We start from the raw sequence: 15532 nt of genomic DNA on the forward strand, positions 1-15532 counted from the left end.
TTTTGCACATAAATACAATGCAAGTAAATGAGTGCATCCATCTTAGGATAAACCACATATATGTTCATACATTCCAATCGATGTCTACACTAAGAGGGTCAGAACAAGAGTTTGGAGCTAAACTCAAAACAACAATTTTTCATATATTCGATGTCAGAGACATCTGATCATAAATAGACAAGTGGAAATGAGTGCTTCTTTTCTATAATCTTTCTAACTTGGAGCTGCCATAATGATATATTTCAAAATGGGTAATACTGTGCTCTAAATACTGAAAGCATAGAAAATTCTATAGTCAAGATAAGATTTTGCTTTTATTGTTTAGTCTGATCTGTAAACAGGTAAAGGATAAGGTCAAGTAAAGTATATATAGCATGTTTTTACAGAACAGATTATGACATCCAAGTCAGTGACGTAGAATGTAGGACAGGCTTTCATAAAAATGTGGCACCTGGTAAGCAGATGATTAGTGATCTCCAAAGTTAGCAGAGCTGTTGCGACATTCAAGAAATGAGAACATAGTAAAGTTCATCCTAATACACAACAAATCAAAAGAGTTCTATTTCCACTTTAAAGATGAATTCCACTAAACAAATGCATTGCTGTTGACATCTGACAGATAGACAATTCACAGCACCATTTGTAACCATGGAAACAATCTATGGACTGCACTGTTTCGGCGGTTGTAGAGTTTCCCAATGAGAGTTAGAAGTCAAATTTCAAATAGGAGTTATTCTAGTAAATAGTAATGACCAGCATAACCATATATTTGTGAACTGAGTTACTCTTTAATTAATAGTTATTAAGTGTTTGTAGTGTTATTACTGCTCTCTTATTCTCAAAGAATGATACCCCAGTATTTTTTCACATGTCAGTGTTTATTTAGGCTACCCATTACCTCAGACTCTCAGATTTCTCTCTACCACAGTCTGAATGTGTATTCATAATGTACAAAACTTTCTTCCCACCCCCCTTAAACTAAGTGGTTAACCTGTCACAGTTACCTGCCTTTGTAGAAACAAACCACGCACAGTATTGCCCAGATGAAATGGCTCAGGTTGCTGGATAAGCTGGTGATGGAACTAGAGCCCAAGGCTCCGCTTACAAAATAGGCCCACAGATTTCCTTAAGTGAGCAAACATGTTTTGTAGGCTTTTGAAGATTTCTTGAAAAAGGATGTGAGAAAATACATGGTTTACCCTATGCCACCTTTCTCTGAGCTAATATTAGTGATAATAACATATGAGCATGGAGGTAACTCATACTGCTCCAGTGATTAGGATAGGTAAATGATTTGCTTCAGGCTTGAGAAGCTCTAAGCGATGTGATGCCAAGGGTGTGCAGAAAGATTTGGAGAAATGCTGGTAGGAGTGGTAATGGAAGAATTGTTTGGGGTTGACCATGGAATAGACAGCATGGGTTGGGGCATAGAAAAGATGAATGGTTTTGGAAGGGGGGGGGGGGGTGCAAAATAAATGGATGGTTTGGGGGGTGGAAAAGATGGATGAGATGGGATGGAGGGTGTGGTGAAATGATGAATGGGATGGGGCGTAGAAAATGATGGAAGGGATGAGGAGTGGAAAATAATGGATGGGATGGAGGGCATGGCAAATGATGGATGGGATGGGATGGAGGGCGTGGCAAATGATCGATGGGATGGGATGGAGGGCGTGGCAAATGATCGATGGGATGGAGGGCGTGGAAAATGATGGATGGGATAGTATGGAGGGCGTGGCAAATGATGGATGGGATGGGAGGCGTGGCAAATGATGGATGGGATGGAGGGCGTGGGAAATGATGGGATGGGATGGAGGGCGTGGGAAATGATGGGATGGGATGGAGGGCGTGGAAAATGATGGGATGGGATGGAGGGCGTGGAAAATGATGGGATGGAATGGAGGGCGTGGAAAATGATGGGATGGAGGGCGTGGAAAATGATGGGATGGGATGGAGGGCGTGGAAAATGATGGGATGGAGGGCATAGAAAAAGATGGGTGGGATGGGATGGAGAGCATGAAAAATGATTGATGGATGGAGCATGGAAAATGATGGATGGATGGGGCATGGAAAATGATGGATGGATGGGGCATGGAAAATGATGAATGGGATGGATTAGAGTGGGATGGGGTGTGGAAAATGGTGGATGGGGTGGGATGGAGGCTGTGGAAAATGATGGATGGAATGGGGGCGTGGCAAATGATGGGATGGGGGCATGGCAAATGATGGGATGGGATGGAGGGCATGGCAAATGATGGGATGGGATGGAGGGCGTGGCAAATGATGGGATGGGATGGAGGGCGTGGCAAATGATGGGATGGGATGGAGGGCGTGGCAAATGATGGGATGGGATGGAGGGCGTGGCAAATGATGGGATGGGATGGAGGGCGTGGCAAATGATGGGATGGGATGGAGGGCGTGGCAAATGATGGGATGGGATGGAGGGCGTGGCAAATGATGGGATGGGATGGAGGGCGTGGCAAATGATGGGATGGGATGGAGGGCGTGGCAAATGATGGGATGGGATGGAGGGCGTGGCAAATGATGGGATGGGATGGAGGGCGTGAAAAATGATGGGATGGGATAGAGGGCGTGAAAAATGATGGGATGGGATGGAGGGAGTGAAAAATGATGGGTGGGATGGAGGGTGTGAAAAATGATGGATGGGATGAGGAGTGGAAAAAGATAAATGGAATAGAGGGTGTAGAAAATGATGGATGAGGTGGAATGAAGGGTGTGGAAAATGATGGATGAGATGGGATGGAGGGTGTGGAACATGATGGCTGGGATGGGATGGAGAGCATGGAAAATGATGGAAGGAGGGCGTGGCAAATTATGGATGGAGGGCGTGGAAAATTATGGATGGAGGGCGTGGAAAATTATGGATGGAGGGTGTGGAAAATTATGGGATGGATGGGGCATGGAAAATGATAGATGGGATGAAGGGTGCGTAAAATGATGGATGGAATGGAGTGGGATGGAGGGCGTGGAAAATGATGGGCGGGATGGGATGGGGCGTGGAAAATGGTGGATGGGGTGGGATGGAGGCTGTGGAAAATGTAGGATGGAATGGGGGGTGTGGCAAATGATGGGATGGGGGCGTGGAAAATGATGGGATGGGATGGAGGACGTGGCAAATGATGGGATGGGATGGAGGGCGTGGAAAATGATGGGTGGGATGGAGGGCGTGAAAAATGATGGGTGGGATGGAGGACGTGAAAAATGATGGGTGGGATGGAGGACGTGAAAAATGATGGATGGAATAGAGGGTGTAGAAAATGATAGATGAGGTGGAATGAAGGGTGTGGAAAATAATGGATGAGATGGGATGGAGGGTTTGGAACATGATGGATGGGATGGGATGGAGAGCATAGAAAATGATGGATGGAGGGCGTGGAAAATGATGGATGGAGAGTGTGGAAAATGATGGATGGAGGGTGTGGAAAATTATGGATGGAGGGCGTGGAAAATAATGGATGGAGGGTGTGGAAAATAATAGATGGAGGGTGTGAAAAATAATGGATGGGATGGGATGGAGAGCATGGAAAATTATGGATTGAGGGTGTGGCAAATGATGGATGGGTGTGCAAAATGATGGATGGGGCGGGATAGAGGGTGTGGAAAATGGTGGATGGGATGGGGGCGTGGAAAATGGTGGACGGGATGGGGGGTGTGAAAAATAGTGGACGGGATGGGATGTGGAAAATGGTGGATGGAGGGTGTTGAAAATGATGGATGGTATGGAGGGCGTGGCAAATGATGGATGGATTGGAGAGCGTGGCAAATGATGGATGGGATAGGATGGAATGCGTGGAAAATGGTGGATGGAGGGTGTTGAAAATGATGGATGGTATGGAGGGCGTGGAAAATGATGGATGGGTTGGAGAGCGTGGCAAATGATGGATGGGATAGGATGGAATGCGTGTAAAATGATGCATGAGATGGGATGGGGAGTGAAAAAGATGGATGGGATAGGATGGGGAGTGAAAAAGATGGATGGGATAGGATGGGGAGTGAAAAAGATGGATGGGATAGGATGGGGAGTGAAAAAGATGGATGGGATAGGATGGGGAGTGAAAAAGATGGATGGGATAGGATGGGGTGTGGAATATGATGGATGGGGTGGGATGGAGGGCATGGAAAATGATGGGATGGGATGGAGGGCGTGGAAAATGATGGGATGGGATGGAGGGCGTGGATAATGATGGGATGGGATGGAGGGCGTGGAAAATGATGGGATGGGATGGAGGGCGTGGAAAATGATGGGATGGGATGGAGGGCGTGGAAAATGATGATGGGATGGGATGGAGGGCGTGGAAAATGATGATGGGATGGGATGGAGGGCGTGGAAAATGATGGGATGGGATGGAGGGCGTGAAAAATGATGGGATGGGATGGAGGGCGTGAAAAATTATGGGATGGGATGGAGGGCATGGCAAATGATGGGATGGGATGGGATGGAGGGCGTGAAAAATGATGGGTGGGATGGAGGGAGTGAAAAATGATGGGTGGGATGGAGGGTGTGAAAAATGATGGATGGGATGAGGAGTGGAAAAAGATGGATGGAATGGGGAGTGAAAAATGATGGATGGAATAGAGGGTGTAGAAAATGATGGATGAGGTGGAATGAAGGGTGTGAAAAATGATGGATGAGATGGGATGGAGGGTGTGGAGCATGATGGATGGGATGGAGAGCATGGAAAATGATGGATGGAGGGCATGGCAAATGATGGATGGAGGGCGTGGAAAATTATGGATGGAGGGCGTGGAAAATGATGGATGGAGGGCGTGGAAAATGATGGATGGAGGGTGTGGAAAATGATGGATGGAGGGTGTGGAAAATGATGGATGGAGGGTGTGGAAAATGATGGATGGGGCGTGGAAAATGATGGATGGGGCGTGGAAAATGATGGATGGGGCGTGGAAAATGATGGATGGGATGGGATGGAGAGCATGGAAATGTATGGATTGAGGGTGTGGCAAATGATGGATGGGGTGTGCAAAATGATGATGGGGTGGGATAGAGGGTGTGGAAAATGGTGGACGGGATGGGATGGGGGGGCGTGGAAAATGGTGGACGGGATTGGATGGGGCGTGGAAAATGGTGGATAGATTGTGTTGAAAATGATGGATGGGATGGAGGGCGTGGCATATGATGGATGGGCCGGGATGGAGGGCGTGGCAAATGATGGATGGGGTGGAGAGGGTGGCAAATGATGGATGGGGTGGAGAGGGTGGCAAATGATGGATGGGGTGGAGAGTGTGGCAAATGATGGATGGGATATGATGGAATGCGTGTAAAATGATGCATGAGATGGGATGGGGAGTGAAAAAGATGGATGGGATAGGATGGGGAGTGAAAAAGATGGATGGAATAAGATGGGGAGTGAAAAAGATGGATGGAATAAGATGGGGAGTGAAAAAGATGGATGGGATAGGATGGGGAGTGAAAAAGATGAATGGGATAGGATGGGGAGTGAAAAAGATGGATGGGAAAGGATGGGGAGTGAAAAAGATGGATGGGATGGGATGGGGAGTGAAAAAGATGAATGGGATGGGATGGGGAGTGAAAAAGATGGATGGGATAGGATGGGGAGTGAAAAAGATGGATGGGATAGGATGGGGAGTGAAAAAGATGAATGGGATAGGATGGGGAGTGAAAAAGATGAATGGGATAGGATGGGGAGTGAAAAAGATGGATGGGATAGAATGGGGAGCGAAAAAGATGAATGGGATGGGAAGAAGTGCGTGGCAAATGATGGATGGGATGGAGGGCGTGGAAAATGATAGATGGGGTGTGGAATATGATGGATGGGGTGGGATGGAGGGCGTGGAAAATGATGGGATGGGATGGAGGGCGTGGAAAATGATGGGATGGGATGGAGAGCGTGGAAAATGATGGGATGGAGAGCGTGGAAAATGATGGAAGGGATGGGGTGTAGAAAATGATGGATAGTATGGGCGTGGAAAAGATGTATAGGAAGGGACATGGAAAAAATGGATCGGATGGACTAAGAAAAGATGGATAGGGTGGTGTGTGGAAAAGATTAATGAGATGAGTCATGGCTAAGGGGGTGAAAGATGGATTCTGAAGTGTGTTTTAACATTATATCTTGTTTTGTTATATGCTGAGCACTAACTTAAGTCTTAAAAAAAATGAAATAATTGATATTTTTAAGCTTTATTTCACAAGGTTTCTCCTCTTCTCACAAGCTTAGATTTACAAAATGCAATGTGATCATTGTAATAAACATCACAACCAAACATCACCATGTACTGAACATAACACTCATTCGGGGAGATTCAATTCAGTGCGATGTGTCTCTGGAACCATCCACGTCAATGTTGACCAATGAGGGATACACAATGGGAAGAGATGTTTCAGAGTCACAATATTGTATTGTTTTGAAGATGTAAGTTCTACCATACAGCAAATTGGAAATGCAATGTTATTACAAATCCATCTATTTCTGGAGCAATCTGTACTCTTTGCATTTGGTTAAACCAAATTGCTTGCTTGTGTAAAAGAGGTACCAGCATCACAAATTATCTAGACTACTTTTTTTTAAAAACGTTTTATTTTTGCAAACTGCACCCCTCATGTAGGATGAAACAAAATATTCAGCCGCATGGCTCAAGAATAGCATCTCAACATTTGGGTAGGGTGGCATCAGGATGAGGGGTGTGTCCACTTCACGATGGGGGCGCTGCCATGACGCAATGAGGGCATGGACACATCCTGGGGGTAATGGGTGGGTTGGTGCAGGTCAGGTGTGTTTATTTTGTCCCAATTTATTTATTTTTAAAACATTGAGAGATATATTTCAGAGATGTCACTTGGACCTATTGAATTAATAGGCTGTATTATGACTATTGGCTCAGCATACAAAATGGCTGCCTTGCACTATGTGTAGAGGACTGTTGACCGGAATTTGTAACGCATTTTTTTGTACACGTTAAAACACGTAAAGTAAAAATACACATAAACTTCACTGTTTTTATGTATATGGTTAATCTACATTTAATGTGTATTTACAGGGGAGAATTTTAGCAATGAGTCTGACAGACAGGAAGTTATGTTGTATAAGCCAAATTCAAATGGAAACGCATATGGAAATGCTTTTTAATCCCATCTAACTGTTTACAAAGAGCCCACATTGAAACAAATGTAACTTTCGCGCATCAGACACACTGAAATGTAACAAAATGTTAAATGTAAAAAACGCACATAAGTCTTATTTAGCAGAATGATTTCTATTATCACATTATTTGACATGCGCTTAACTTTTTACAGAAATGTATGTTAAAAAAGCAGAATTTCAATGGCAAAGGGTACGCGGCATACATAGCATAATATTTTACTACAGAACCCAGGAACCAAGGTAATCAATATACTAAACCACAAAACCGCAATTCAACAGCTTTTGAACCAGAAAGAACATATTTTGTGGAACAACCAAACACTGCAAAAATAGGCAGACAGGAAGAATAGTACATAAAATAATGTAGAAAATTAAAAAGCAGCGACAGCCTGGGATCTGTCCTGCCTAGGGGTAAATAAACTCTGGTTTCATAAAATGAATTTTCGCCGATTATGCTGGACATATTTAAAATTTAATTAAATGCAAAACCTGCCGGGTATTATATTTAATATAATTGCCATTTTAAAATTGGCCAACAAAATTGTCGAAAATCTGCGATTTGACAAAAGAGTTTAATACATTTAGCCCCTGGTGCCTGTTTAGACTTTGCACCAATAACCTACCCGGTCTCCTGGAGGTCCATCAGACCCAGGCTTCCCATCTGGTCCTGTTAGTCCCTAGAACAGAAACAGAGAAGAAGGTTAATCGATAACTGTGACAATTAGAGCCAAATACGATCCTCTGTTGCATTTTGCTGATAATTTTTGTTTACAGACTGAACTATTGCTTTCAGTATGTATAAGTGCTGTATTCCAGGGAAACAAAAACAAAGTATGACCATATTAACAGATGCCTGAAAAGCACTGAACGAAGACAGAAATAATTTTTTTTTTAGTAAGTCACAGAGGAGAGCATGTACACACCAATAAATTAAAGTCATCTGAAGGTGCATACCAAAAAAGCAACAATACAAATGTTTTACTGAGAGATCAACATTTTTGTACCTTAGATCATCAAATGACTTCTGAAAATAATAAAATAGGGTAAGCTGAAAGTAATAAGTTTGCTTGACCAGAGACCCAACATGCTCATTAGAGGAATTGTTTCCCTAAAAATGATTTTGTGTGTTGAGTGCTCTATGGCAGTTCTCAGCGGGCTTTCAATCTAGGTCAGTCTGTCATGGCAGAGAGAAGTAAGTCAACAAAATTAGATCACCTGCCACATACCAGAACATCTCATAGTTGGAAATATATTAACTTGGCCTAGTCAGTAAACAAATGCTTTTCATAGCCAGTAATTGCAACAGCAGCACCTACAGGCTACAAAAACATTCTGCACTGCATTAAAAATCATGCCAAGGGAAAATAGTATTTAAAATAAACGTAATATTTCATTATTTTCTAAATAAACTCATTACAAAATATAATTCATTTCTATTTAGATCATGTTACAAAAACAAAAACAAATCCCATCTGGGCGATTTTGTTTCTTTAAGCCCTATCAGTCAACATCCATATGTCACCGTTATTTGAACCCTTTTCAAGTTGCAATTGAAGTAAATATTATTGGAGGTACTTGCATCAATTCCTGGTAATCCAGACAGTCCTGCTTTTCCAGCCTCTCCTGGTTTTCCGGGGCCTCCTTTAGGACCCTATAAAAGTAAAAGACCATAAAATGTACCCATTTCCTGCCTGAGAAATTGTCAATGTAGTGAGATATTCATGGAATGCATGAACATCTAGTGTTCTATAACACACCTGAAGATTCCATTCCAGTGTCTCTTACCATACACCTTAAATCAAGTCTAGGCAACTGGGGCTTATCACTGACTTCAAGGACACATTGGTGTTTTTAGTTCAACAGCCAGTGAAACACAAGTTGAGTACCTCTGCTATTTGCCGTCTATAATCAATGCAACTTTGTAATCAATAGGATCATTATTGGACATGTTCGTAAATGTGGTTAGAAGATGACCACAGATGGCTCCTAACGGCCTGTGCATGCAGTCATCAGGTCCTAATGACGCTCAAAGTGATTCGGTTGCTGTGCCTGAGGGACTGAATGGACTGATCTTGTCCAATTTGACCACCCATGTGTGTCACGAAACTTGACATTGATCTTCTCTTATTGGGCACGCCCTGAGTGGCAGCTTGGGCTCATAAGTCACCAGCTTCAGAAAAACACTGAATGCAACCTCATCTCAATTATCGGGAGCTTTTGCTTCAACTATTTTAAGAGTTCTGTCTTTGTACTCACCGGGCGTCCAGGTAACCCAGGGGGACCCAATTCACCCTGTAAGAAAGGTAAAACAAGAGAAGGGATTGTTAATGATAGAGTTCAATCTGCATAATGGCAGCATTAATCCTCAAGAAGGTGGTGGCATTGATCATTAATTAAGGTTGTGTTATCAGTTTCACTCACTGCAGGGGAAGCTATCTCAATTAACATTGGTCTCACACACACATCGCAATCTCTACCATTTAAGTGTCAGCCGATGACCTCAATCATACACTGATGGTGGTCATATGACAACCTGATTTTCCATTCTGACAAAGGGCACATACACTAATTCAACTCAAGGATGTTAATTGATGTATGGCTATTATTGGACATTCGATATATATAAATTATTTTGAGAACATGTCCCCACAACCTTGGTAAAGAATGTAATTTTGAAAAGCATTGGGTGGTATTATCTGAGGCATACAAGAATGCCGTTAAGACAGCAGAGAAAGATGTATTCAGAAAAAGAGGACCATTCCAGGGAATGACAATTTCTGTGACTTTCTGCATGGTCTAAATTCTGAGTCTGGTAGCAGGCTTGTAACACCCCAGGGGGAAACTATTATCTATCTGCTATATTTTAAACAACATATTAAAAGGTAATGCAAAAGGATCTTATTTTCTGTGCCTTTTCTTTTTCTCCCAACGTGCAGGAAAAAGTCTATGCACTAAAACATCAAAAGACGATTTGTCCTGAAAATTGTCCGATTTGTTGATTATCAAAGGAGTGCACAAAAATATTTTTACTTGGGTACTATACAGGCTGTTTCGCTCTTGATTTCAAGCGACAGCAGTTTTAAAGGGGCTTATTGGGGTTATTTTACACGTAGCTTCACTATTTTTATTTTTTTTTATTAGTGTCTTTCTTCAAGAATTAATTCATCTATTATGAAAATTTAGTAAGTGTGCGTCCATACGGGGCCAATACATCCCTCTGTTTAAAATTTGTACACTATAGCGTTTGGTTTTTGAACACTTAGGGGCGTATTCAATTGTTCCTCCGGCCGCTGGAAAAACGAGCGCTCTAAAACTATTACCGTTTATACGGTAATATTGCGCGCAAAAACCGTTAATACTTTAGTTGACTCGCTGAGTTTCATCTCGCAGCTCAGGGAGCTGCGAGATGAAATTCAGCGAGTAGTTACCGTATAAACGGTAATAGTTTTAGAGCGCTCGTTTTTCCGGCGGCCGGAGGAACAATTGAATACGCAAGGGGCGTATTCAATTGTTCAGAATCCCTGCGGCGTTAAAACTATTACCGTTATTATGATAATAGTAAGCTGGATTTCAGCTCGTGGCTCAGGGAGCTGCGAGCTGAAATCCAGCGAGAAAACTACCGTAATAACTGTATTTACACGCACTATGACAGTAATAGTGCGCGCGCCGCGAGATTTTTGGCATTTTCGCCAACAATTGAATATGCCCCTTAGTGTAGTTTTAGCATATGCATGTTATTTTACGTGCACAGAATGTTTATTGGGAGGCACCTGGCATTTAAAAATGTAGTAAATAACAAATTACACAACACATATTTTTTCCTTTTTCGTTTCAATGTTCACATGGTTAAGAAAAGTAGAACTTTGCCCCGAAAGAGGAAGAGGATAAAGAAAGCCATTCCTTCTATTATGTCGGTTTGGTACACCAAAACGTTGATGAATTCATACTTTTATATTCTTTATTGGATTCACCAAAATTTTGATGGATTAACACTTTTATACTGATTTTCTTGAACACAGTATGCAATGAAGCGCTCATAGCTAGTTCCTTATTCGTGTATATTGTTTACATTTTGTAGTGGTGGTGACATTTGATGGTTCTATGTGGAACATTCTTGTGAACATTGTTGTGGAACTCTTGGGGAGTTTTTGCTGTTTTTCTATTGAATTCAGAAAATGGCTTCTCCATTGTGTGGGACAGATGTACTGTAAGGGCTCATTCACACGGGCATGTTTCTTCAGTGTGTGATCCATTGTGTTCCATATGGAATGTACAAGGATCAGACATGAGGAAATTCAGCATTCACATCCCTATGCAATATTGTATAGACGAGAAGATGAGAAAATTCATTGCATACTTCATATTCCTCTGTGGTCTGCTTCACCCAGTATAGGAAACCAAGGTCTCTATTCAACTTGTATCTACTTTTGCATATGATCCGTGTGCACTCCTAGGGAAACTGACCAACAAATGCCAGTGGATATGTCTTCAAGGAAATGCACATACTTTAAATAACCAAAAAGGTTAAAAAAGGTTATTTGGGGGCCTCGACAGTGAGGCTGAACAAAAGATGCAACAAGATCAACCCTGGCTTAGACTAATCACAATCTTCAATAACGGAGAGGATTCTTTACAGTAAGAGCAGTAAATATAAATATTTTTGATAGCATACCAGATTGGCTAATTCAAACTATCCTTTAGCTCTTTTATTGAGCAAAATTTAATTTTACACCTGAGGCAAACTTTATGAAGACTATATGTGGAAGAAAAACTTTTTAGCTTATATACTTGTAAAGGAGACAACGTTGATCTGCCTGAAACACTGCACTGTGTGGGATCTGGGTGAGTCCATAAGGGCGGAAAAATATTAAGAATTAATTTAATTTAGCCTAAGTATCTCTCTGTTGTACGTTGTCCCCAGCTGAGCAAGCGATATATACTGCAGTACCAGTCCAACATTTTAGGCTTTTCCATTTGAAGAATATAAACAGTAAAGGAAGAGTATTATCTTGGCTTTACATCGTACATATGGGGGTCCCAGGCAATGAATCCCCAGACCCCATGCTTGACATGTCTGTTTGGCTACCTCTTGTTCTGTGACTGTATGAGTTCCCATGATGTTATCCTAGGGGAGGTCCACCATTGCTTTGAAGAGCTAAGTATTCCCACCCACTCCCTTTACCTTTGAATTGTTTCCTTATGTGGTCCAACAGATCTGTCGTGTACAGTACATAACATTGTATCTGATGCACAGACCTGTGTATATGTTATTATCTAAGGGCACCAAACTAAACAAATCTGTATGGAAGATTAAAATGATTGAAGATGAATTTCCTATTGAACAGTACTAGAATGTGTCATCTCCTGGTTTTATTGTTAGATTGTGATGCCTCGCAAAAATGTTGCATTGGAACTGACAGGTGGGTAAAGTGTACTTCTCTACCCCTGCAATTTTAGAGATCTACTCTGCACCCAAGATTGGCCGGGTTTAGGCGAATTCTTTATTACTAGGACTGAACTTTCTCACAGCTAAATAATACTCTGAAAGGTAATGTCCAGTACATTTAGAAGAATCTATATAGCCCCCTAGGTTTAAAATGGAATTCCACCCACTTTATCTGACTCAAAACACATTTCTGTTATCAATCTTTATCTCCTGATTGTCCGTGTGTCCCCAGTTTGAGAAGTGGGTGGGGAAAAAAATGCAGATAAGAAAATGATAATGTAATAGATACAGCAGCACAGAATATTATGAGTGGGTTGATATTGTTGGAGGCAGTAACTTGTCACTCGTGTGATTGTATTAGTGAGGCAAGGACTGAATATGAAAGTAGCAGTGTTATAATGTGAGGAGTGTAATGGGGGTAAACAGCAAGCCACAGACTGAGAAATAGATAGTGGGAGGAGCAGGATCCTCTCAACAGTACAGAGTAGTGGTGTAGGCTCTTGCTCCTCTAGACTGACACAGTAAGATTGTGGTATTAAGTGCAATTCTATATAAAAACAAAGTTTATAGGTCATATCTGTTTTTAATTGATTTCACCCAATTTAATGATTTACCCTTTTAATGTTTTAAAAAATGGTCTTCAGTACACAAATACAAAACAAACAATTGTAACAGGTTTTTTTGCAAAAAAAGGCAACAGAAACATATTTGTAAATCAATTGAGAGTCACAGTGTCAAATTCCCAGGCTAGTTCAGACCCAGCAGCTGAAAGGGGTGTGGGCCAGTTGGGAAGGAGTGTGGTCTCACCCAATAAGGTCACATGGAAAGTGTGATCTATTTTGTTTTTAAATTTATATTTGCCAATATTGGCAGATAAAAAAAACAAAGCAAAACTCAGACTAACGACTACAATTGTCAATATCACTTCATGCAATCCCTTTCCTAAAGAAACAAATAGGGTAATTAATTGCTAAAAGATTATGTAGTGGAAAGTAACATTTTAGTATATGCAACATCAAAACTAGTTCAAAGTGACTTTGTACTATAATTAACCCCTAAAAAGATGATCTTCCACTAGGAGCTCCCATATTTAATGAAAGGGATTAGACAAGGCTTAGCTGATTGACATGTGTCTCAACCACGTGCCATCCTCTTCTACCATGAATGGTGTCAAGCCAGGCTGAAAACCCTTTATGGTATATTGTTAATATGTTGCATACAATTAATTAGAAGTTAAAAATACATATTTCGTTATGATGCTTATCTTCTTTAAGGAGTCTGTTTTTTATAGTCTGCATGTGTTGCTGCTGCAGTCCATAAAAGAAATTTCGTCAGTGACTAAAAGATTTGCATAATTTACTGAAGAGAAAGTAGCATCCAGACATTCAAGTTGATAGATCATGACACTTGTCCATGTCGCAAAACTGTCAATGTGCTGCAGAGGAAGGCTCAGTGGCTACTCATTGTCACCATCTAGGTTTTATATATGCAGTGCTCACAGTGTTTGTTCCAAGTGTTGTAATTCACAATGAACTGGAGTATGCAAGAATCTTTACATTGTATCTTAAACCTGAAATAATTTATACTGAAACATATTAAATAATTAAAATTGCTGATAGAGAGAAAGCTCTGAAGTCATTTCGTGGAAGGCGATAAGCAACCAGAATATCCTTTTAAAGTTGATGATTAAGTAACAGCACAGAGGAAGGGGGTCAGTGCACTCCCTCCTCCTAAGGATATGCCACGTGACCTCATTGCACTGTGCAAAGGAGGTCATGTGACACGGAAATTGGTTGCCCCTGTTCTGATCAGATGGGAAGCAGCTGGCTAGGAGGCCGCGAGTGAAGGCTAATCTTTGCTCAAACATCATATGTATTTCGTTTTCTAATGAAATACATTTCAAAGTTTAAATCACAGTTCATTTTACACAGCTTTTCAAATAAATGTGTTTGCTGGACAGTTTAAAAAAAAAAAATCATGAATGCAATATCATTCAGGACAACTGGAAAATGGCTGTGTTTGTTGGGATTAAATTTGTTATTCTCAGTCTTTATGCTGCTTTATAGCACTGATTAACCTTGTGGATTTCCTATTACCTACACATTTAATATCTAGTCTTCACATGATCATGGTTTGTTAGATGAGAGTCAGGCTTAAGTTGTGAACACAAAGAGATCCGGACAGGATCTGTGTCCAATTTGCATGCACACATGAATGGCGAAATTAAACATAATCTGGTCATTGGGCATCACCAGAACCTGTAGTGTGGTCGGAACATGAAAGCAAACACAGGTCGATAGCGGATGTCTTTCTACCACATTCACCAACATGACTATTAATTATCCAATTGATTTCTGCCACACATGCCAAGAAATCAGGCCAATATGTACACTATTGCCTATGGTATTTCATTTGTGTATTGTGTGGCCAGCATGACAACAGACATTAAACACTTGTACAGATCCTAATTTCAATTGTATTATAATCTGCACCAGCCTTTCAATAAATTAGCTGTAAGCCTGAACCTCTTCTAACAAACCACGATCATTTGACTAAATATCAAATGGTGGGAACCAAAACAAAAGTGTTTCCATAGATCTAGTAGGTTGAATCTATAGGTACAAGAGTATAAGGATTAGGAACAAGAGTTGTATTAGTATAGCGAAAGCCAAGATTTGAAATGGCCACGAAGTGTTGTCCACTTTCCAATTATAGGAAAATGAGAAACAAAACAAATGATCATATTAATTAATTAGTGTAATGTATTTCATTAGAAAAGCCTGCTTAATTATGATTTTATATTTTTACTTATGCATTCTGATATTTCGCCTCTTTTATATTTGGAGTGTGTCTATGTAAATCATCCAGTCTGCTCTTCTTTTAGTGCATGCTGAATATAAAACAGAGCCCTGGAACATGCAAAAAACAAACAATTGTACACTCCAAG

At 41.2% G+C, this 15532-nt stretch overlaps 1 protein-coding gene across 1 annotated transcript in view; it reads right to left on the minus strand.

Annotated features, from left to right (window-relative positions):
• Positions 1-15532, minus strand: part of COL9A3 (collagen type IX alpha 3 chain) — a 62421-nt gene that overhangs the window by 42260 nt on the left and 4629 nt on the right. Inside the window, exons 3-5 of the mRNA XM_075176731.1 lie at positions 9396-9431; positions 8719-8790; positions 7763-7816 (exon numbers count right to left, since the gene is read on the minus strand). Coding sequence (XP_075032832.1) covers positions 7763-7816; positions 8719-8790; positions 9396-9431 — 162 coding nt within the window. The remainder of the gene's footprint in view (positions 1-7762; positions 7817-8718; positions 8791-9395; positions 9432-15532) is intronic.

Source organism: Mixophyes fleayi, chromosome 6, assembly GCF_038048845.1.
Source record: "Mixophyes fleayi isolate aMixFle1 chromosome 6, aMixFle1.hap1, whole genome shotgun sequence".
Lineage (NCBI taxonomy): Eukaryota > Metazoa > Chordata > Amphibia > Anura > Limnodynastidae > Mixophyes > Mixophyes fleayi.